The 24229-nt window shown below is 38.5% G+C and overlaps 2 protein-coding genes across 11 annotated transcripts in view; one reads left to right on the forward strand and one right to left on the reverse strand.

Moving 5' to 3' along the window:
* LOC136844412 (GRIP and coiled-coil domain-containing protein 2-like) overlaps positions 1 to 24229 on the reverse strand; it is a 415740-nt gene that overhangs the window by 145849 nt on the left and 245662 nt on the right. For 6 of the 10 annotated variants that reach the window (XM_067113578.1, XM_067113581.1, XM_067113577.1 and 3 more), the window contains one exon: positions 2973 to 3135. In XM_067113578.1, coding sequence (XP_066969679.1) covers positions 2973 to 3135 — 163 coding nt within the window. Of the gene's footprint in view, positions 1 to 2972; positions 3136 to 3318; positions 3424 to 16990; positions 17041 to 17391; positions 17561 to 24229 lie in introns of those variants that run through there. The other 4 variants (XM_067113576.1, XM_067113580.1, XM_067113575.1 and 1 more) reach the window with 4 other exon arrangements.
* LOC136844415 (uncharacterized) overlaps positions 23915 to 24229 on the forward strand; it is a 38559-nt gene continuing 38244 nt past the window's right edge. Inside the window, exon 1 of the mRNA XM_067113588.1 lies at positions 23915 to 24022. The gene's annotated coding sequence lies outside the window, so the exon portion shown is untranslated. The remainder of the gene's footprint in view (positions 24023 to 24229) is intronic.

Here is a 24229-nt window from a genome sequence, read left to right on the forward strand (position 1 = left end):
TATGACGCAGTCCCCATAAGTGTTTCAATAATTCTTGCTCTGCTTTTTTACAGTTTCATTTCATTACTTGCATCAATTCACATTACATTACTGAATTTTACATTCACATATTTTTCTCAGTCCATATACAGTCAACCCCCAATATTTGCAGGGGTTAGGGACCACAGTTACCTGCATGATAAGCTGAAATCTGCGATAAGTTTGAACCACCTCCTCTAAAAATGCTTATAATAGCCTATTTTAATAGCTCAAACAACAAATATACCTTAATCTAAAATGCTTATTTTAATAGTTCAAACACCAAATACAGTAGAATCCTACTTTTCCACGGGGATAAGTTCCAGAACCCACTGCAGAAATTCAAAATCCTGCTTATAACTGCCAAATACCCTGTACTCCTTAAACTAAAATGCTTATAACTGCCTATTTTAACTATTCACTGCCTAATTTAATAGTTCAAACAAAAATAAACCTTCATCAGTCTTTTACACCTTTCAGTAAACCCCCCATACTCGCATTCTCAGTATTCGCGGACTCACCGATTTGCGGATTTCTCTATGGAACATATATACTCATTATTCACAGAAAATTTACCCATTTGCTGTATTTTTCACTGAGAAATATTCACTAATTGTATTTTCATATCATGAGAAATATTCACTAATTGTATTTTCATATCATTTTCATCACTATATGTATTTTTTGTGATAAAACTATTAAAATACTCAGGTACCCAGGTAGTGCTCAAGTTATGATAATTCACCTTATGATAATTCGCCTTACGATAATTCAATTTTACATTGCAGTAAGCAATTAATACCAATATGACAGTACAGTATTTATGTAATATTTTTAAATTTCACGCGGGCACAGGCAGCAGCGTACAATCCAGCAGCGAGACCAAATTACAATAGACCAACTTCTTTTCCTCCATCTCTTTATCCCACCTTCTAGTTAAAAGAAGTAAAAGAGAATGATAAAAGTATTGTTAGTATTGTTATACTCTTGCGTAAATGCATACAGCCATAAACAACCGAATGAGGAACTGTTGTTTTGCTTATAACCAAATTGGATAACAAGACATTTTGCTTATAGTGCAACCATTGTACGGTACTAAACAAATTATCATAGTTGTGTTACAAATGATGTTAAGTAGAATAGGACTGATATATTTTTACATTATACCCTTATTCGCTATAGATAAAAGATTGGCAAGGCAATATAATACTAAATTTAAGCTGCAAGTTGTAGCTGAAGCTGAGAAAACAATGTTCAAGCTGCTAATGACTAAATTATCGTGCATCAGCAATATGGATGAAACTTGATCGTAAATAAAATTGGACAAAAACTATTTTAATCAAAACTACTGGGCGTGAAAGAACACATTTTACTGCTGTTTTCATGCCGATAAAAGATAAAATATGTAAAGCTTGTATTATGATGAAATCAAGTGAAAATAGCGAACGGAATCTTGATTTTTTTTTTTACACAAAAATGTGCCCATAAAACATCCAACATTATCTGTTAACAAAAAAAATAGCTAAATTAATTTCACAAGTCGTATTTAAGTTATATTTCAACTTAAAACACTCTGTATAACGAAAAATAACCTTTCCCCATATAAATAGAGTATCTAGAGATTTATTTAAGCTAACGAGAAGCAAGAAAAACGCTCTGAAATGAGTTAAATACGGCGAAATAAACTTACCACGTAACCAATTTCCAAACCAAAACATTGATCGCTATGTTCGCAACTTATAATACAAAAGCCACATAAGAATATATACAGTACAATATTATTGGACATAGTGAAGTAAAGCATAACATTTTAAAAGATCCACGGAAAAAATGCATATTCATTCTGTTGATGTTTGTATAATACGATATTAATATGTGAATATAGAGTACAGTATAATGTAGGCTAGGCTACCGCATATGTATAAGATATAACATATTGTAGGCTAAGCTAATTCTTGTTTGTTATTCAATTTCTCTGTACTGAATTATCATAAGTCAATCTGCATGAACCTTCAGAATTAGCTGATATTAATAATTAATATACTGTATATGTATAGAGTATACTTTATAGTGTAGGCTAGGCTACCATATATGTACACAAGGTACTTAATACCCTAGTGTACGATAGACTATATTCGAGATACTTTTTCTAACAAAAGATGGGTTTTTTGGAACCTAACCCCATCGTAAGTGGGGTAATACCTGTATAAGCATTTTTAGTTTTTTTTTGTGTGTTTGAACTATCAAAATAGGCAGTTCTAAGTGCTTTTTGAAGGGGTTTAAGTATTCGCGGATTTTAGCTATTCATGGGGGGGTGTGGTACACATCCCCTGCAAATACGGGGGTTTACTACAATTGTACCTCTAAACTGGTGTTCATTGTAAATAGTTATGACTCATACTGTATAGTGAATATAAAATAAATACAATATCACTCTCAAACCTACCCTTCTTTATTAATAAGAACTTTGTCAGACATTTACTCAAAATCATCTATGCTGAAATGATAACTATGCACTGTTTCTTCACCTTAGAAATCTGAGAATTTTCAATCCTTACCACTCAATCACTCATCCTGATTATGTCTAAGCTCTTGTCCAGTATCATCAGTTATCATTGCTTCCTAGATTAATTTTTAGCAGTTATGTTAAAACAAAAATAGTATAAACCAAGTCTCATATGCACCTCGCAATTACTGGTCGAAAGCACTTTAAATTTTACTGCCCTTACAGTCTCTCTACACACATTTCTTATGTTCATACAGAAAAGAAAGGCTCTCCATGTAAAATTCCCAAACAATTTTGCTCAAAATTAGTAAATCTGCAAATCAATAATAAAAATTCACTTGATCCCTTGCACTACTCTATAAATAATTCCTCAATTCAGATACCTTATTGAAGCTCTGGTGCACTGTACATAGAACTGTTCTATCTAGGAAAAGTTCATAATGCTCACCATCCTTAGCTGCCTTAGCTTTCTGGGCAATAGCTAACAAATTTCTGCACTTCAAAATTAATTCTTCTTTTGAGAGTTTCTCCAAGTTTCCACCGGGCTTTCCTTGGGTTTTGTCTGCTTCTTGACTCCCCGAGGGGTTACGGCTTTTGTTACCATTACTCTCCTGAAAGTAAAAGACGTGAAATTTTCTTACCAATGTGGATATGTTTTTCATTAACACTAAAATCATGTAGTTCTTCTATAATCATCCTTATTAATTCACAGACGACTGCTGAAAGAGTTATGAATGTATAACTAATACCACACTTGGTGTCCCCTAATTTACAAAATGATCTCCAACAATTACCAATGACTAATACTAATATTATCGGAATAAAATTTTTATATTTTCCTGCTGCGATGTTATTTTTTACTGAAAGGCAGCATCTCCCATTAATGATTACGGGAAGCACTGGTACCTTGTCACTGCATAGCAAAGGCTACTTGAAATCTTATCATTTGATAATAACACTACACTTGACTACAAGAGAATGCAACTTTAGCTTGGTTCCTATTTATTATCATGTAATACACAGGGAGTTAGCATGAAAACTTTATTCAATATTTGTCTTGATCCTAGAATTTCCAAAGAAAATACCCAATTCAACACAATCTGTATATTGTACCTTAAATACACTAAGTTTAATTTTAAGTACTGCCAGAAATATCTATAACTTTTCTAAAATAATATAAAATCGATGCTTATATGCAATAAAATTTTATTACTCGAAAAATGGAAAGATAATGATGCTTTCAACAAAAAAAGTTCACAGTACACAATTACGCGACATGTCTTTTAATTGTGGAGCATCACTATATTGTGATCGAAAATAATCAGTAAAAAAACAATAATATAATTGATAAATTGTATATTTTAAGACACAAAATATGTAAAAAATAAAAACGGAGGCTTTTTCGACCGTTTTGCGCAACGCCTGAAGAGGACCGTTGCACAAACGGCCGAAAGCTCCCTCGTTTTTATCCCCTTTTTTGTATATTTTTGTGTCTTAAAATATACAATTTATCAATGATATTATTGTGGCTTTTTTACTGATTATGTCTTTTAATTGTATAATACAGTACCATAATATGATTTTATGAAAACATATCATTCTCACAACATAAGAATGAAGTTCCAATAATTACATATCTTTGCCAGAAAGGAAGCTAGGAACATTCAGTCTTGAAAGCTCTGTCTCAGAAAACTTGATACTGTAACAAAAAATTCAGTCTCAAAATCTGCACTGAATATTACTATAATGTCAAGGCTTTTTCCAAAAAATCTAAAAAATACTATAAATTCTTCTAACATTTTTCATAAAACAAAGTTAACCTAAAATGATATTTTCATAATAAAATAAATTTTTGAACATACTTACCTGGTAGTTATATATATAGCTTAAGTCCCTGACGTCACGGCAGAATTTCAAAAAAAAAAAAACTCGCGGCACCGCCGATCGGTAGTCAGGTGAACCACCTGTGCGCCCTCTACCCAGGTACCTGGAACCATTCCAACTATTCCTCAGATCTTCCATGCCCCTAGTCTCTAGAGGGGAGGAGGGTGGAATTTAATTATATATAACTACCAGGTAAGTATGTTCAAAAATTTATTTTTATTATGAAAATATCATTTTTAAACATCTAACTTACCTGGTAGTTATATATATAGCTGATTGACACCTTTGGTGGAGGGTCAGAGACAGCCAGCATCGTTGGAATTTTGCTTAAGGGTTAATAAACCAACTTAAGGTCCTTACCTGGATTAAGGAAGCTGACTTCAATGAACTCCTCATTTTGTCTGGCTTTCCTTAAGAGGTCCAGCGATCCACTCAGGGGTGAAGACTTAGAGCTGCCAACGGGTGTACCAACCTCTATGTGACAGACAACCTATAATACCCTTGTTCCGGGCGCCACCAAGGAACAAAAATGATCATTTGACTAAAACTGATGATTGTGGAAGACTGCATTCAATCTTTAAAAACAACTATAAAATTTCAACCATTCCAAGGTAAGAACAAGGGTATTGTTTATGGAATTGATTAAGGAAGCTGAGTTCAATGAACTCCGCCTCATTATGTCTGCATTCCTTAAGAGGTCCAGCGATCCACTCAGGGCTGAAGACCTCTAGGAGCTGCCAACCGTACCAACCTCTATGTGACAGACAACCTATAATACCCTTGTTCCGGGCGTCACCAAGGAACAAAATGATCATCTCTGACTAAAATCAATGATTGTGGAAGACTGCGTTCAATCTTCTTCACAAACAACCATCAAATTTCAACCATTCCAAGGCAAGAACAAAGGGTATTGTTTTATGGAATTGGATTAAGGAAGCTGACTTCAATGAACTCCCTCTCATTATGTCTGCATTCCTTAAGAGATCCAGCGATCCACCCAGGGGCTGAAACTCTCTAGGCTGTCAACTGGTGTATAACCTCTATGTGACTAGATTCCTCCTCTCACTACCCTTGTTCGCCTCTACCAAGGAACTTTCATCCCAATGATTATGAAGACTGTGTCCAGTCTTCACAAACAACCACAAAATTCTCAATTCCAAGGTAAGAAAAAGGTATTGGTTTATGGGATTGTAGGGTATTCCCCTCTCCCATTACTGAATTAGATGCTATAAACGGCACAGCGAGCAGCAATCTTCGTGATAAAGTCTGGACTTGTTTTAGATAGTGAGAGGCAAATACTAACTTGCTTCTCCAGAAGGTCGTGTCCAAGATACTCTGCAGGGACCTGTTCTGTTTAAGAGCTACAGAGGTTGCTACTGCCTGACCTCGTGCGTCTTTACTTTCAGAATCTTGTAGTCTATCTCTACATTCCATATATGTGCTTTATCAACTGTCTGATAAAATAAAAAACAGAGCATTCTTTCGACATCTATACAGAGAGCTTTTGAATGAGCACCAAAGCCCTTCTGAATTCCTTCTTAAGTCCTTTGTCCTATCCAGGTAGAGCCTTAGAGCCCTTACATCGGGAATAGGACTCTCTCTCTCTCCTCCCCTGTTATGTCCGTTGGTTCGAATCTCGAACGCTCTGGGCCAGGGTTGTGACGAGTATTCATTTTTTTTTTTTTTTTTGCAAGGAAGCCTAGTTGCAGTGAGCAGATTGCCTTGCATAAAACTATATTCTTGCTGAGAGCATGTATCTCACTAACTCTTTTCGCTGACCAAACTGACCAAGAAAAGAGTTTTCATGGTGAGGTCCTTTAAAGATGTCCTCTGCAAGGGATCGGAACCCATTCCCATGAGGAACCTCATGACCACGTCTAGGTTCCATGCTGGTGAGTTCTCTATATACAAATTTGGAGTTACAGAAATATTGAAGAGGACACATGGTTGTCCTTGCACCATCCTCTAAATACCTCCCACTTGGATTGGTATACCTTAATGGTGGATAACTTCCTTGATTTTCTATAGCGCTAGCTGCCTCCTTCCAAAAAAACTTCTGGCTCTGTGAGATTTTCCGATAGTCCAAAGCAGTTACTAGTAGCGCTTTGTAGGTTTCGGTAATATCTTTCCAAGTGGGGTTGTTTTTGAGTAGAACTACTCTCTGAGGTAGGCTACTCGGGATGTCCACCATCCAATCCAGTGCCTCTGGGAACCAATCTCTGTCGCTTATTAAGGCCACAAGGGTCATTCCGGTCCTCTCATGTGACACAAATTTTTTCAGTACCCTGTGTATTATCTTTGAAATAGGAAATGCATACACGCCCAAGTTGGACCAGTTCACCAGGAACGCGTCTGTATATAGCCCCGGGATCTGGTACTGAGAGCAGTAAGTGTCCAACCTTTCGTTTGCGCTGTGGCGAAGAGATCTATGCAAGGACGCCCCAAAGTCCTGATGTAGCGTTCATTCTGTTGAGAGGACTTTATTTCCTGCTCGAATGTCCGCCCTCACATTTTTTCTCCCCTTGATAAAGTGGGGTTACTAGTTTTACTCTCCTCCTTTGCCCAAAGAAGAGATTCTCTTATTATCTCGTATAGAGACCTGGAGTGAGTGCCCCCTTGTTTGCTGATGTAGGCCAACGCTGCCGTGTTGTCGGTCAGGACCTGCACCTCTTTGTTCCCCACTGTGTTCGAACTCCTGAGAGCTAGAAGGATTGCAGTTAGTTCCTTCTAATTGATGTTTAACTTCTCCTGCTCTCTGGTCTTATCGGTTCAAATGGGGATGCACTTGGTCTCAGTTCTATTTCCTGTCCCAGTTCCGATTTAGATGAAACTGTAACGGGCATAGAATTAACCTCTCAAATGAGACAAACCGTTCCAGCGAGGAAAGGGTTCCCAGCAGACTCATCTATTCCTTTGCCAAGCATGACTTGTTCTTTAAAAAGTTCTGAAATTTTTCTTAAGGTTTGTCCTGTCTTTGCAATAAACGGAAAAGCCCGAAAATCCTGACTCTGAATCTTCATCCTAAGGTATAGAACCTCTTGGGATGGGATCAGCTGAGATTTCTATCTGTTTATCAGTAGACCTAATTCTTTTGTTAGACGCTGATGCCAGTGCATCTTGCGCCCTGAGCTAACTCCACGCCTTGGCTTCCATTATCTTGAAGCCTGACGTCCTGACGCCCAATGCCTTGACGCTTGACGCCTTGTTCATTGACGCTTGTCGCCATGGTGTTTCACTCTAGATGCTTGACGCCACTGCATCCAGCGTCTAGAGTTTCATTCACTATGTTCAGCGTCTTAAACTTCTGGGCCCTAGAAGCTTTAGTTGGACGTCTATTATCCTTCCTCTCTTTGCCTGGTTGTCACGCTTTTGTACCAGGGAAGAGAAAGTCTGCTGCATATTTTGTATTAAAGTTATATGTGGGGCTTCCTGCTGTTGTGGACAGGTTGGGGAAGCTCTCAGCTATGGCAATTATTTCCTCCTCATCACAATCAATGGATCGAGAGGGTTCAGCAGATCAGTACCAATTCTAAGGAGGAAGAGGAGGGATGTACGAAAGGCAGCACAGAGTCCGTTACGCTCTTGCAGCCTGGGTATCCTGACTGAACAGGACTGTCTACGTTGTTCTTGTGGGAAAGCTACCCTGGGGCTGGAAGGGAAGAGTCTGGGCTGCTCCAGTGGCTACAACCTGAGTCTATGAAGTTTTATCATGACGCCCTCAATATTGGGTAACTTGCTCTTGAGATCTCGACTCAGAGCCAGACGTCATCCCTGGCTGCTTAGGCTGAACAAAGAGACGAAACTGGAAAACCTTTCCATGGACGAACTTCAGAAAATTCTTGGAGTTCGGGTGCATGGGGATGTAAAAATACGATCCTGGAGGTCCAGTGAGGCCATCCCATCATGTTGTCCGACCGCTGCTAGAACCGATTTTTGTCGTTTCAAGAGCGACCTTTGTTTATTGCACAGAAAGTTGGAGAGTGCAACCATCGTCTAGCACCGGGTCTCTAACCCCCATGCATTTGGGGATCAGGAATAACGGATGGAATCCCTGGGAATTCGGATCTTGAACTCTCTGTCTGGTCTCTTTGCAACATCATAGACACTTGTTGCTATAAAGCCTTTGCCTTTGTTCTGTTGTTGCATTTGGCCGAAAAAGTCTAATTGTCTTGTTAGTATAGGGGCTCCTCAGGCTGGACAGTCTGGCTCTACCTCAGTCTGCAGGAAAAGAAAGGCGGAGTTCTCTTTTTCTTCCCTGTGAGAGCCTCTTCTGGTGCCATTCATCTACCCGCCCTAGAGGAACCTCTATCGAGGGTCCACGACCGAAAGGGCTGAGATACCTGAAAACACAGTAGCCTCAGCCTTACTCTTTTAGCGAAGAAAGTCGTTGGTAGGACTTTTCTTTGCTGTTTTTAGATATTAAATCTTACGTGGTTTTCTGGGCCAAGGATGAAAAGTCCTCTTTACTAAATCTTGAAAGAAGAGGTGAGAGAAAAAAGGGGGTATAAATCAGTTCTGATTTTGATTGGACATGACCCTTATTAGCTTTAAGAGCAAAGCAAAGATGGGCTCTTTTTCTTCAGGATTCCACGCTGAGAAAGATGCAGTAGATTCGTTGGAACTATATCCGAGTCCTTTTTATCCATACACGACATCAGATATATATGAGTTCTTCGGTGTCAGTCGTGTTGAATAATTCCATCTTCCTTCCTGGGAAGGGGCAGGTATTTCCTCTGGAGGCCGAACGATTCTCTCTAGTTTGATACTAAAAGCTAGACCTTGAGCTAGTTTGGTTGGAGGAAAACAAAGGCTGTCTTTCATTGTTTCTCCTTCGAAAGTATCCATTCTTCAGAATGCTGCCCTCTTAGACGCCTTCGCAAGAGTAAATTCTGAAGGCGGGAATGAGGAGCAGTCAGGTTAAATTTCTCTGGAAAAATTTCGAAAATCGCTTCTTCATAAGTCTTTTCAAGTCTGATGAAAGCTGATGGCCTTTATATTGTCTTCGCTGGAAATCTTTACAATAGATTCACAGGAGAATGCAAGATATTATCGTTCTCTTTTTCCGATTTTCAAGACGGGCGAGAGCGCCTTTCAAAAATATCATCTTGACGCCCGGCGCCCAGTCTTTGACGCCTGGCGTGTTGGCATCCATTTTCTTAAAAAGTTTAATGTCTTGGCGCCCAGCTTAATGACGCCCGACATCCTGGTGTCTAACTACCGACACTTGACGCCCAGCTTCTCGCCCGGCGCCCTGGCGCCCAGCTCTCGACCGAAGTCCTGGCGCCAGCCCTTGACGCTTGATGTCCTGGCGTCCAGTTTCCTCGACGACGCCCTGGCGTTCCAGCTTTGAAGCCCGACGTCCTGGCGTCCAGCTTCGACGCCGATGCCCTCACGCCCAGCTTCCGACGCCTGACTTCTCCTGGAGTCCTGACGTCCAGACTTCTAACATTCGTTGTCCCGCCAAACCTAGAGGTTACTTGAGAACTGGCGCCTGTGCGAGCATCGGGCAAAAGTTTCTCCGGTTGACGCAGCAACTGGTGGACGAAAAACACTTTTAACCTCGCCTTTCCTATGGCGAGGGTGAGCGTCCCTGGGAGCGCCAACAGGTACGCTCGAGGGGACGACCAGCTCAGTAACCAAAGCCTCTCGCTTCCCCTCGCCTTTTCGACATTCCTTTCACAGGGTTGGTGAGCTTGGAAGAGGTCCAGGACTAGGAGCGCAACAGGACCGAGCGGCTGCACCTCCACTGCACTTGCACTGGTCAAATATATTAACACTTTTATTTTTTAGATCTCTTTATTGTCGATCACATATTATCCCTGTCTTCTGAGAGGGATTTTACCTGTTGGGGCAGGGTCTGAATGGCGCAACAAAACATGAAGTGTTGGGTCCTTACCTGTTTTCAGTAGGGGTTCAGAGACTACCACTACGGGAGAAGGATCAATAGGATAGTTAGCAAGGGGGAAAAGAATTAACTATTCCCAGTTATATCAAGAAGAGTGAGATACAGTACTCTTGGCTCTTCTGAGCCGGTCTTCCATTCCCTTCTTCAGACATACTGAGTGGGGATCCAAGGAGACTTTAGCAAGCCGCTTGCATCCCCACACACATTTTCACACTCGATGAAGATAGATATGTTATAAGAAAATCCAAAAGCGAACAAGCTTAAAGCTAAGCCAAAGTGTACTTCACCAAAATGAGCTCATGAAAAACACAGGCTACGAGTGAAATTCCTCGATGTCACCGACACAGCGGCAGGGAAGATCTGAGGAATAGTTGGAATGGTTCCAGGTACCTGGGTAGAGGCACTGGTGGTTCACCTGACTGCACCGATCGCGATTGCCGCGAAGTTTTGAAATTCTGCCGTGACGTGGGGACTTAAGCTTATATATATAACTACCAGGTAAGTTAGATGTTTAAAAATTGTTTATTTAAGATTAATTCAACATAATTTATTAATTGCAAACACACAAATACATTAAAGAAATTTTATAGTAAATCATAAGAAAATTGTCTCAGAAAATCTGATCTTAGAAAATTGGGTCTTTCAGTATTTAGCTCATCAAAATTAAGCTGTATGTAGAGCAGTTTTTGTTTTTCTTGATTTGATGCGGTTAATAAGGAAAATAAGTGTTCAGTAAATTATATGTCTAACATCAGATAAACGAAGCTAGGCAATTATTATTATAAAATAATAGTTAAACAAAAATCACTACTGTAGTAGGTTTTGTCATCAGTATACTATTTCTACGAGACACGATCCATCAAAACTTTTAATTTCAGTTACAGTACTCATAAGAATGGCTACAAAGTACATTAAATTGGAAAGAGGAATTATCAATGAGGATAATTACATATATGACTCATATGTCCAGTGCCAACAAGATAAACGAAACTATTTTGACATTGTGAGATGCATAAGACCAGGACCCATTAAGTGGATCCTGCGTAAGACGTGCAATGCTTGTGTGTATAAGAAATCCAGGATGGTAAAAATGTGACTGTTAAGAAAATCAATGCTCATAATCATTCTACTACATCAGCCAAAATAAAAGCTCAAAGTGCTATGTCAGAATAAAGTGTTAAATTCAAAGTGGCGAATCACCTAGCACAACAATGATTTTAGCGAATACAGTTAGTAAACTTGATGAAAAATAAAAATGAAATACCAAGTTTACCAACAGTTTCAGTCAATAACAAATTGGTGGCATAAAGCTTTTGGTGCACCTCCATTACCTCTGATTCATACTGGATTTGAAGTGCCTCAAATATTTTGTGTTGAGTGATGGTAAACCTTTTTTTACTAAGTGACAGTGGAACTGACAATGACAAAAGAATTTTAAAATTTGTTTCAGACAAGGGACTTAACGACCTGCAAAGTTCTTTCTACTTGGTAATTGATGGTATTTTAAAGTTTCTCCAAATGGATGGTATCAAGTTTTGATTATACTCGTACATGCAAATATTCATTGGAAAGTCTTTCCTCATCCATATATATCATTACCTGACAAACCAGAAGCTACATATGATAAAACTTTTATGAAACCAAAAGGTTTATTGCTGAATTTACATCCCAAGGAAGTGATAATCGATTTTGAGAGAGCACTCTGTAATGGCATTAAAAACCTTGAGACCAAATTTTCCAAGACTAAATTTTCAAGACCAAGTTTTCCAAGACCAAATTTTCTGATACCAAATTTTCTGGCCACTGCCAGAAAGATATAGTGTTCCTGAGGAGTAGCTTACGAAATGCTCACACACACTAAATGTGAACACTTCTACAAGCAGTCTGTTTTTCCAGGGTATAATGTGTTGCCTCTGACAGAATGAAAAATCCTTAAGCATTTAATTTACAGGATGTTCCCTAAGCAATAAATAAGAATTGGCTACCACTGGGATTGTTACATTATTCCTTCTCAAGATTTGCGATTTCACAAAGAGAACAGAGGAACAGGAAAGCCCTAAATTCTATAAGCAAACATTTGGTATGGCAATCTCCATCACCAGTTCTCTCATGTTTTTATACTAATATGGAACTTTTTGAGAAACGTTTTATGCCTAAGACTATTCAGATACATGTAATACCATGATTTTGGTATGTAGATGTCATTTTTGCTATTACAGTATACAGTAGCGAAAAATGTGGAAGTAGATACCCTCTTCCAAAAGTTGAATTAATAAGCCCTACCAAATTTCTTCAATAAACAGAAAAAGATGATCAATTACCTGTTTTAGACATTAGAACCCTTGAACAACTTCAGTGAAACATGACTCATTTCATCAACTTTGAGTCTATCAAATCAATGCTGAGAACATTCCATGTAAATGTTATCATGTAAAGTTAAGTATACCTTAGTTTAACCAGACCACTGAGCTGATTAACAGCTCTCCTGGGGCTGGCCCGAAGGATCAGTTTATTTTACGTGGCTAAGAACCAACTGGTTACCTAGCAATGGGACCTACAGCTTATTGTGGAATCTGAACCACATTATGAGAAATTAATTTCTATCACCAAAAATAAATTCCCTAATTCTTCACTGGCCAGCTGGAGAATCGAATGCAGGACTAGCAGAGTGCAAGCTGAGAATGATACCCACCCGTCCAATGAGGAACTTGTTATATCATATAACACTAAAAATGTTTACAAGAAATTGCCCTCACCATGGGCAAAACATTGAATGGACTGTGATTCATTTATATTGGCGAGACAAATAAGGGATTAAATGTCAGAATAAACCAGCATAAATATTCAGTCGGAACTGATCAAAGAATAATACTTTATTTGAACACAAGTGAAAAATCATACAGAACTGACTGGTCCCATAGTAGTATATTCAGATGTTTTTGTAACTTTCTCAAAACCTCATTGAGTCTGCATTAATAATATAAACAAAGGAAAATTAAAAATTTTTAGAGTAATTTGTATTTTTCCTAACACACAAACCTGAAGATCTTTACATAAGGGATATTGCTTGCAGCACGAGCTGGGAATGGCCGTTTAACTTTTAAACAATGTAGTTAACTACCGACAGTAGGGGTGGAAGCCCTCCTACCCATCGGTACGCACTTACTTTGCTTTTTGGCCCGGGTATCAAAATGAGGTGTGGCTGAAGATGTACATAAATCTACAAACATGTATACATATGAATGCATAAACATTATATGTAAAGGCAGTCCCCTGTTATCGGAGGGGGTTCCGTTCTGAGGGTACGATGATAACTGAAAATCGCCGATAACTGAAAATTGGTGATTTTTGGGGCTTATTGGCACTGAAAAGTGCTGATTTTCGGTTATCAGCTACCGGGGTATGCCAATTTTCAGGTTATCGCGCCATCACGATGCATAGGCGCCAATACCCAACTATCAGCGCCACAAGCAGAAATCGGTACTTCAGTGTCGAAAATTGCAGATTTTCGGCACTAGACAAGCCCCCATAAAACCGATCGCACAATAATCGAGTTCGTTGAGCACCAGGACCGCCTGTATATATACAGGCAGTCCCTGGGTTATGCTGGACTCGGCTTACACCGTTCTGAGTTTACGAAGCTCTTCAAATATACTCATCAAAAATTATTTCCTGGTTCACAATGAATGTTAAGGGTTTACAATGCCAATCCAATGGAAGAAATATGGCTCCTAAACAATAGAATGGTAAAAATTTGGAGGTTTTTATGAAAAACACAATAAAAATGCAGGATATGTCGTTTTCAAGACACCCAAAGATTTAAAGTAAAAGTTTTCTTATGATTTTTAACAATGTCCCGTTTTATGCTGATTTTTGGCTTCCACCACGGCGCTAGAACGGAACCCACATCATAAAATGGGGACTGCCTGTATATATACATATATAATTACTCATATATATATTACTCTTGCAGTAACTAAGCTGTAGTGCTAAGAACAAAATACTGAATTCAAAGGTACTTGCACCTCACAATTAGGCCAAAGTATCCTACCAAATAGACGAGTCTTCACTTCCTTGGTCCAAGAACTTGAAACTTGCAAGCTGAACAGAGGAAGGTGAAAAAACTTACATCGTATCAGAGTCCTAGCCCAGCCCTAAGCAGCTTCAAAAACTGAAAATAGGTGCAGTAGCATCCGATAACCAGCATTAAAGGATACACTTCCAAGATTGCCTCTGTTGTTTAGATTAAGCCAGCAACATGCCGGCACATCGCTTAGGTTGGTTGGTTCCTACACTTCCGAGATTGCCTCTATTGTTTAGATTAAGCCAGCACCATGCCGGCACATCGCCTAGGTTGTTTGGTTCCTAAGAGCTCACTCTACAAACACAGATGCATTTCCTAGCTTTCTCTTTTGAGTGTTCATCCATTTCCCACAGGCTCTACTTCCATGATAATGCACTTTACCATAATCAGTGTTAACTTCTTCTCGTTTTAACAGGAGTCGAGGTAGAAGTTAAATCAAAGAGAGCCGGTCAACGGATTCATCTTCGGAAAACAAAAGTGCAACGGAACAATGCGAGCTATGAACCGATTAAATACTAAAGGAAGATCAACAAAATCATGGTTGAAACCTCTTTAGCTAAACGGAGGAACTGAAACCAAAGAAAAATGGCAATATATGGATGATGACAGCGAGGCGAAAAAATGCCAGAGAAGGTGACATACCATGGAATGTCAGCAATGACGTCACGGAATGTCAATATTAAGTACGGACAGCTGGGTGGGGAAGGAAGAGGGTTCTTGCATGACATCACCACATAATGGTGACAACAGCCGAGGCCATCTGCACAACACTTAGGAGATGACTGCTGAGAAGCGAGAGCCATTTTATCACCAGACTAATTCACTCTAGATAAATAAGCAGCAGAAAAGGAAGAGCCGCTTTCATGAATTGTCACAAAGTGACGAATATGAGGCGACAGAGGGGAAAACTGAGTAAGAAGAGGGTGGGTTATCGTCCACTTGGAAGACGATACCGGGTTAGTAAATGATAACAGAGGAATTGACAAGCGGCTCAGAACTACTGAGGAAAATGTAATACTGTGTGTCTGTATCCCTAAATAACCCTACCGGTTCACATACATCACTATCACTCTCTCCAAAATGGAAGATAAGTGAACCAGTGAACGTGAGCGCTCCAAAAACCTCCGGAGAATGAGTCTAATCTGAACCGGAGAGACAGTTGAGAGAGGTGGCGAAGGGCACAGACCTTGGTCCTGAGACACGCCATTGTTCCCTGTCCGAGGAGAAGAAAAATTGACCCAGGGCAGCCTAGAGGGTGGGCTACAGACGGATGCCAAGGCTCCAACACTTTCCCTCTCGCAAGGGAAAATGAAAAAGGTTGATCATGGGAGGGGGGGGGGTCTTTGCCATAAGACATATGGTCAAATTTCTAACCACAATAAAAGAATATATCTGAATTACCTATTTTTTTTTTTTTTCCTGAACAACACGGAGCAAAAGAAGGCACAGCACAAGGAGAGAGGAATTAACTGAGGCTACCAGGTAGGCTAATGGAGGAGGAGGAGAAACAACACTGAAAGACAAAAAGGAAAAGACTGAGTAGGCTTATGGTATGCCCTAACGAATTGTCTACATAATCTAATCGGCATCTAGCATCTTCTGATACTTCACAAAATTTCATCCTCGCATCAGATCGCTCCTTATTATCTTCAAACCAAGAAAACCACACTTGTGCCTCAACAGCTAGGCTAACATATATGTGGCCATCCTGCACAACCGAAACATTCGGTTTCCACAAACTCCTCCCTATACAGCCTAGTGATTTCATCTCTGTTTATTGTAGATGACATAATGCAAAAACAGAAAACAAGCACCATACTGTGCAGGAGAAAATCAGCCAAAATTCATCAAAATTATTATTAACGCTGATTCACACTGTCTGCATGAGGACACGACATGAAGAATTCTGACATGAACATAAACATTAAAACCCCAACTTGTGGTAAACAGCTGATTACAGAGACAGTCCTAGCGGGCTAGCAAAACATTAATTTGGTTTTTTAAATGCCGATTGCACTTAATGGTGCAAAGATATAAGTAACTTTTAACAGTAGGTAAAATTCATTCCAAATAATGCTATTGCCTAGAAACTCATAAACCTTCATTTTTCAAGCTCACCCATCACCTTTACCTAACCATTCCCATAAATCATGGTTGCCAAAATTTACAAGTGCAGATGCCTCTAATAATCATAAGTATTTTTTACTTAGGACTATTTTTGAGGTTCTTCCAGCCCAATGGATGTTATATACAAAATACAAAGGACTTTCCTATTCAGGGAAAAGACTAACAGAAGTCACTGAAAAATCAATAAGCGAAACGGAGATTTATGAAGTCTTCTTGTTCCAACTGGTAAATATTTAAAATTATTATTAACCTACTTTTCATACTCCATAGGGAAACATGCCACACTCATCCTCATTCAACCACTGGTGTCATTTAATTCCATTCTGGGAAGAAAATTGCTTAACATAGGATAATAAGCCACACAATGTAGCCTTGACTATGCTCAGCCCAAGGAAAAAGCTTAGGGCCCAAGCTTAAGGCTTGGGTTATGAGCTTCATTTCTTGACAAGAAATTAATTTGTCATACCATTCTCCATGACTATCATGGCCTACAGGGTTTGGTGAATTTCCACTTTACTGCCAGCCACACCCACATGAACGCCGTGTTTAGCACCAACCCCACGAGGAAGAACATGGAAACATAAACAAAAAACGGTAAATATTCAGTAACATTAAATCCATGATAGATCTGAGCATTATCTTCGAATTAAGCATATTAAGGAGACATAAGAACACAGCACAGGATAACGACACGAAGGCCAATATCTAGTAGTGGCACTAGGATAACGACACCAATATCTAGTAATGGCATTAAAGTCAAATAATACCTTCGGAGTTAACTATTCCTGGCTCACTAACAACGAGCATTTATCGTAGACAATACATGTCTCTATACCGTACAAAATCAGCAACATATAAGTGACTTACCATGGAGTATTTCGCTACGTTCTTCCTTCCTTTGACATTTGTTTACGTGTGACAAACCTGGTCGCCTACGTACCAAATATTACCTTTATCCTACTCTTCTTCTCGCAATTCACAGTAGCACTGTCTACGTCTACGCAATTGGACTAACATTGGTTTCGGAGTCTGAATCATTTCGATAGTTTCATGAACATAAGTTACATTAACCTCATCATTATCTATATTCAAATCTTTTGACATAAATTTCCTGAGAGAGAGAGAGAGAGAGAGAGGAAAATGCTATAGAGGAAACATGGCATACAGACTCTTATGGGACAGTTATCTAATTAAAGATTTTATATGTCAATAAATGTGTGTGCGTGTTTTTTCGCAAAATTATTGTATGGTATGGGACTGTAAACCACCACAGCCTCGACCATTTGGTGTCTTTGACACGACACAACACCAAGGATTGTGTCTCTTTTCCTCACATTACACGCAAGCAAACGTGCATAATCGGACTTCAATCGGTTTTGGTGTCTGAATCATTTCGACAGTTTCATGGACATAAGTTACATAATCCTTATTATTATTACAGTTAATTCATCTGACAAATTTTGTGGGTGTGTGTGTGTGTGAGAGAGAGAGAGAGAGAGAGAGAGAGAGAGAGAGAGAGAGAGAGAGAGAGAGAGGGGGGAATGCTGTATAGGAAAAATGGCAGAGGGATTATTATGGTACGCTTATTTACGTTAAGATTTTACATGTGCCTACGTATTTTTTTTTTTTTGCAAAATAAGTGCACGGTATGGGGCTGTTAACCCCAAAGCCTCGACCATTTAGTACCTTTCACACGAAACAAAACACCAAAAATTAACACCAAAAAATTGTAAGTTTGTTTTCCTTACATCACTCGGGAGCAAAAGTGTAGTTGTCATCGGCCTAGAGAGAAGAGGTTCATCTCCCATTTAGAGGACATTTACTCCCACCAACCAATGGACCCACAATCCTTCAAAAGGCGGTCCTCTACCTATGCTAAATTAGACGTTTCCCAAATCATTGACACATCCTGGCGGTCAGGTTCGGTTGATTAACCTGAATGCAATCACTGATTGGTGAAACAACTATGTAATGGATTTGAATGTCTGCAGAGTGTACCAGACAGACGAGAAGTAGAGCTGAATGCTTCAAGCGTGAAATGGGTAAGTGGCTATTGGAGAAAGGACAGACACCAGAAGTTGAAGGAATCACAAGTAAGATGCTACGGTACTGACACGCAAGCATGATTGATTGGCTGATTAGAATATCTAAGATGTGTCCAGTTAATTGGAATGCTCCAAAGTAATGGGCCAGAAGAATAATCTAAATGGAATGGTATAAACTTTGTATAAAAGGAAATTTAAAAGATGAAACTGTATGAATTATGGGAGCACAACGATGCTAAAGAATACTTGGGAAGGTGTGTGGTGAAATTTTGACTGAGAAAAGAAGTCATATGACAGGATCATAGATTGGGAAGAACAGCCTAATAAGGCAGAGCGTGTTGAACAAGTGTTTGGTACGAAACGATTTTGTGACCAGTTTCACGTGAAAATGCTGATCGTGGTACATAAACTTAGAAAAAAAAAACTTCCGATAGAAACGTCAGGACAGTGAGAAACGCTGAGGAAACTTTCAAGATTATGATAAGCTTTTAGCAACAAGTCATTTGCGTTTTGGGCCACTGTTTTTACATTCACAACTGTTTTTGTACTCTTTTACTTTGGTGACTGTAAAACAATGAGTTCTACTTTCTTCTTTGAATCAATGGTAGTAATTCTTTTTATTCATATAATTAGTGCATTAAGCCGAGTAAAGCTTGGAAGTTTCTGGCAAGTCTTAGTTCCATATAACCATCCACCGCGTTAAACATCGTCGGACAAACTACTGAAATCTAAAGACAAGGAACAATGGCACTGTGTGATTTCTAATTTCATTGAAGCATGTGCGGACACAGTCCTGATAAGCCGAGAGCTCCACTAATTGTGTATTTCATGATACGAATAAATTCATGGAAGGCTGCACCGCTTATTAAAATGCCATTGCTGAACACCATGATGGTATGTCAAATCTCCAATTTAATTCTTTGCTAGGCGTCTCTTGGGTACATGGCGTTACCAGTCAGTGAATCTACTGACGAGTTGTTACGAAAGTTACCAACCTTAATAAAGGCTAATTTTAAAGATTAAACTGCCAAATAATATCGACAGGAAACAATTGATTATACATTTATGCATGGAATCGCTTCGCCTCTTTTCCTCAAACAGTTTATCAGAAAACAAATCTTGGATTTGGAGTTTATACAGGGAAACGTAATTCTGCTGCATATGTTCCACCGGTTTTCTTGAAGTTGCATTGGTTTTTCCTGCGAAGAGCACCAACAATCTTTTGAAAAACAAACAGCACTGGGGGTTATTAATAAAGATTCAGAGTATATATATGCCTGGAGACACACTGTAGCTACTGTTTATACTTAATAGAAATCTATAGATACTTGCAAGTGCTTTTTTTGTAATAACTGCAACCAAGAAAAAAGTAATTTTGCAAAAAATTTTATTGTAATTGTTTGTGAATACTGTTACGTTGTAGTACCTGCCTTTTCATGCCAAATCTGCAGTATTCCCCAGAATCTCCGACACACTGCCATAGAAATTAATGCCATCAGACTCCTTATAAATGCTTACATTGCTTCGAGTAGTTTGTTTAGCTTTACAAGTAAAATATGTGGCACGGGTGCTGAACCTCACAGAATACCCAGCAACTGAAAAACTTCTTTGGTTTCTAGATCACAGAATACAAGTTCTCATTGATTTTCCGGTGTAAATATCGTTTTGATATCCTATATCATTATTAGCAGAAATAGCACAAAAGAGTATGATCTCATTTTTGAGGAGATAAGTCAGAGCTCGAGACTTCTTGAAGTAAATTATTACAGTAACTCTTGGGAGCATAGACTAACAAACCCTCAGTGTTTCCGAGTTGGCCCCAGGGATGTAAGCCTAATGCAAGCAAATCAAAAAACTTCAGCAAGGATGACTAAACACTCATCATAGAGTAGATAACTAAATTGCTATAAAATACCATAGTCAAGCTTAACTTCTTAAAGTCTTTAGGCTGTGACAAAATTTGTAGGCAGACGAGCGTTTTGTTTGGTATCAAATGTGGGACCGAGACAAGTGTGCGACTTCTCCGTGGCTGTTCAATATTTTTGTAGATGAAATTATGTTGTAAGAGGTCACAGAAATAACATTTGACGCAGGCGCAAAATTGCGTGATAAGCAAATGAGTCTTGGATGAAGAGTGAAATGGCTGACATTTCCAGATGATGGTGTAGGGAAACCGCAGAAGCTGGTGAAAGAATTTCAAAGTGTTTGCAAGAGGAGGGAGTTGAGAGTTAAAGTAAAGTTATCGTGGTATCTGAAGCTAGAAGACAGAGTATTGAATGTTGATATGGATGGCAGAAGAATAAAAGTTCTTAATTCGAATAAAAATTTGGGAGTCAGTATGCTGGATGATGGTAAGATGAGGTTAAGAAAGGACAAGGAGGAAACTTGGAGGGTCTTTGAAAACCAAGATTAGAATGCATGAATGTTTTGCTGAACCAAACGTTTTTTTTTTTTTTTATGAAAGTAAAGCGCTGGATCAGGGTGTTCTGAGATAGTTTGGTCATGTGGACAGAATAGTGGCTTTAGGGTTATTGAAAAGATTGTACCATTTACGAGAATCAGGAGGGAGAGTGAGAAGAAAACCTAGAATAGTGCATTGAGCGTGCAGGCGGGTTTCACTCGCAAACTGACGAGCCATCTGTGTAGATGCATGAAGCAACTAATGTTGGGGAAACTTTCTGCACAGTTAAAGTTTGAGTGTGCCAGAGAACACTGAACATTGCCTGCGAGCATGTGTGCAGAGAAGGACAGAATATTTAGTATTTTGTCTCATCAAATTTAAAGTGATTCATCCACAATTGATGGTCATGCAGCTATTAAATTTATTCACAAAGAAAAACTGGAAAATGAAGTAATAATGTGAGCAGACAAAAAGGTAAAAAGGAAAAACATGTCACAGAACCAATAATAATTTTCCAGACAAAAATTAAATGTATCAGAGAAATAAAATGAAAATATTTTGGAAAATGTAAATAGGAAACCCGGTTTAATTACAACTTTCAATGAAATTAAGGATCTTTTCAGCCATAAAAAAAATGAGGTTAAGATATTGCGACAACTTGGAGCTGTTTTGGTACAAATCTAACTGATCTTTAGACGTGCAGGGGTGTCAAATGGAAGTCTAATGGATACGTCATATAACTATTCTTGAAAAGAAAAAAGTAGTTGATAAATATTAGATATGTCAGCGTTGGGACTTAATATTCAGGACGGCAGGATATGCAAATTTTGAAAAAATGCTAGTTATTTGGCAATTTTATCGCATGTTCATGATTGTTCAATATCTAGAGAAAAAGGTCCACGTTACAATAAGGCAAATATTTAAAATGTCCAATACTTGCAGCAGCAGTGTAAATATGAGAGAGAACTGATCACAGCTTTTAAACCGAATTTTAGGTGCAGGGCATGAGACTTGCAATCATTATACAACAGTTTCGTGGTTAGTGTAATGAATGACCCACTTAGAATTAACGTTGTATTCTGCATCTCCAAGAACAGAAAACGGTGTCGAGAATAAGAAAGGTGCTTTTAATAGGCTAACTGCAACAATTTACAAAGCCGACTATTAGTCTGCCTGACTAGTGTTTTTGCTAATGCATTTCAGTAAAATCAAAATCGAACTTTGCTATTCGTGTCCTCCTTCCAAATATCTACACATAAATTTCAATTATCAACGCAAACTATAAGGTAATTTATTAAATCAAGAACATTAGAGGAGGCAATTTTACATCAATTGAACAGTGAAATGTGCCAGTCTCTCGCACGAAGCACTCGTAAATTTAGTACAGTTATAATAATTACGTTCCTTAGAAGCAAAGATACATTTATGGAAAAATCAGTATAATTTCTGTGTATGTGAAATAAGTATCTTTATAATTATTAGAAAACAGGCGTGATCCATAGTTCACAGCCAGTCTTATTATTTCATTTTGTAATAATCTGAGGCCTCAAAATGCTTGGTCTTCTCATCCTGTTCATTCATGTCCTAAGCATCGCGTGATAAACTTTTCATCCTCTTCATTCATACCCTAAGCATCTCGTGATAAACCTTTCATCCTGTTCAGTGATATCCTAAGCATCTCGTGATAAGCTTCTCATCCTGTTCATTCATATCCTAAGCATCCCGTGATAAACTTCCTCAGTTGCATTTTGCAATGTCAATGTGTGGCATGCGCAGTTCCTGCTTGATGGCAGAAACCGGCATATTACAAGTGTACTATAGAATAACATCATGAAAAACAATGGAATTTCATAATATCAAGAACTCGGAATTAAATATCAATGAGAAAGATAACTGAGATGACCAAGTGCACAGCATGTATGGAAACCTGCTGGAGTAATCTAATCAAACACAATTATTGATATATAGCTTGAAAATAGAAAATATAACATTCGGAAAAAACTGACAATGAAATTTTAAAAAGAGAATTGTGGACCTTGACATCAAAACTAGAGTTCATATGCTTCATATAATTGCAAGCCTAAAAGGAAAACACTTAAATGAATTCTGTGCTCTCAGTACTAAAGATAATAATACAGTGGATCTGTTCTCATGCAAAGAATGAAAGAAATTAAGAGGAAAGGATGTAAAAAAAAGTATGTTCAAAATTAAGCGAGTTTACAAGAACAGTCGTTGTTTCAGATTAACCCAGCTTTGTGCTGGCACGGGATCTTGCCCCTAAAGCAGCCCGTAATTACAAGATAACGACAGGCTGACACAGAGGGCAGCAACACACTATCTCAACTTCTGAAATGGTAAAAGTAAATAAACTGACTATAGTTAAGAAAAATAAAAAGGGCAAGCAAACAACACTCGTGGTGTGAGGAACGAGGAACCAGGATGCATCTCATAATATCTTGCTGCTAGGTCTGCTTGTTTGTTTTGGAAGATAAACGTCTACTATACAGCCAGAGTGATTTACTTACAAAGAGGGGCTAATCCATTTTTATACAGCAAAGAAAATATAATGATAAAAGAGCTTTAAAAGCAACAAAAACTGAAGAAGTCTAGGATTTTTTACACACTGAACAAAGTTACAGTATATGTAGTATGCAAGCAATACTCTTAATTTTCATTAATTCAGATTCATCGTATATATAAAAATTCAAAATCAATTTTAATGGGATCTATGCATTAATAAATTTTTTAAAAGTATTTTACTGGTTAACAACTTCACAAACATGATACATACCGCAAATACGGTATTACTGCCAACGACTGTGCCTGGCTTCCCATGAAATTTTTGCTTTGTTGATAAAATCTTGGAGATAAGTTTGATTGTGTATGCACATGCCGCAGTGAAAATTAGAAATTCTCTAGGATTTTATAATCGTTCAAGTGGTGCCCTGGGAGAAGAAATGACGATTTAAATTTAGCGCGTTTTTCACTTCTAGTGACTTCATGCGCGTTTCTTAATCACATTCTGCCAGCTGGTGCTGCGTTCTTCCAAAATGTGAGTGATTATACAATATTTGTATCGGGAATTGCCCTAGAATTATTCTACACACACTTGCCAATAAGGATCATAGGTCTTTCAGCTTATCTAGGCCTATTTAAGGCCTACAGTTCGAAGAAATGTTCTCCTTAAGTCTTCCAGCCTTGGCGTTAGTCTTGTGTTTTGCTAACAAATGAAGGTCAAAGAATCGATTCTCTTTTATTA

The sequence above is a fragment of the Macrobrachium rosenbergii genome, chromosome 12, assembly GCF_040412425.1.
Source record: "Macrobrachium rosenbergii isolate ZJJX-2024 chromosome 12, ASM4041242v1, whole genome shotgun sequence".
NCBI lineage: Eukaryota > Metazoa > Arthropoda > Malacostraca > Decapoda > Palaemonidae > Macrobrachium > Macrobrachium rosenbergii.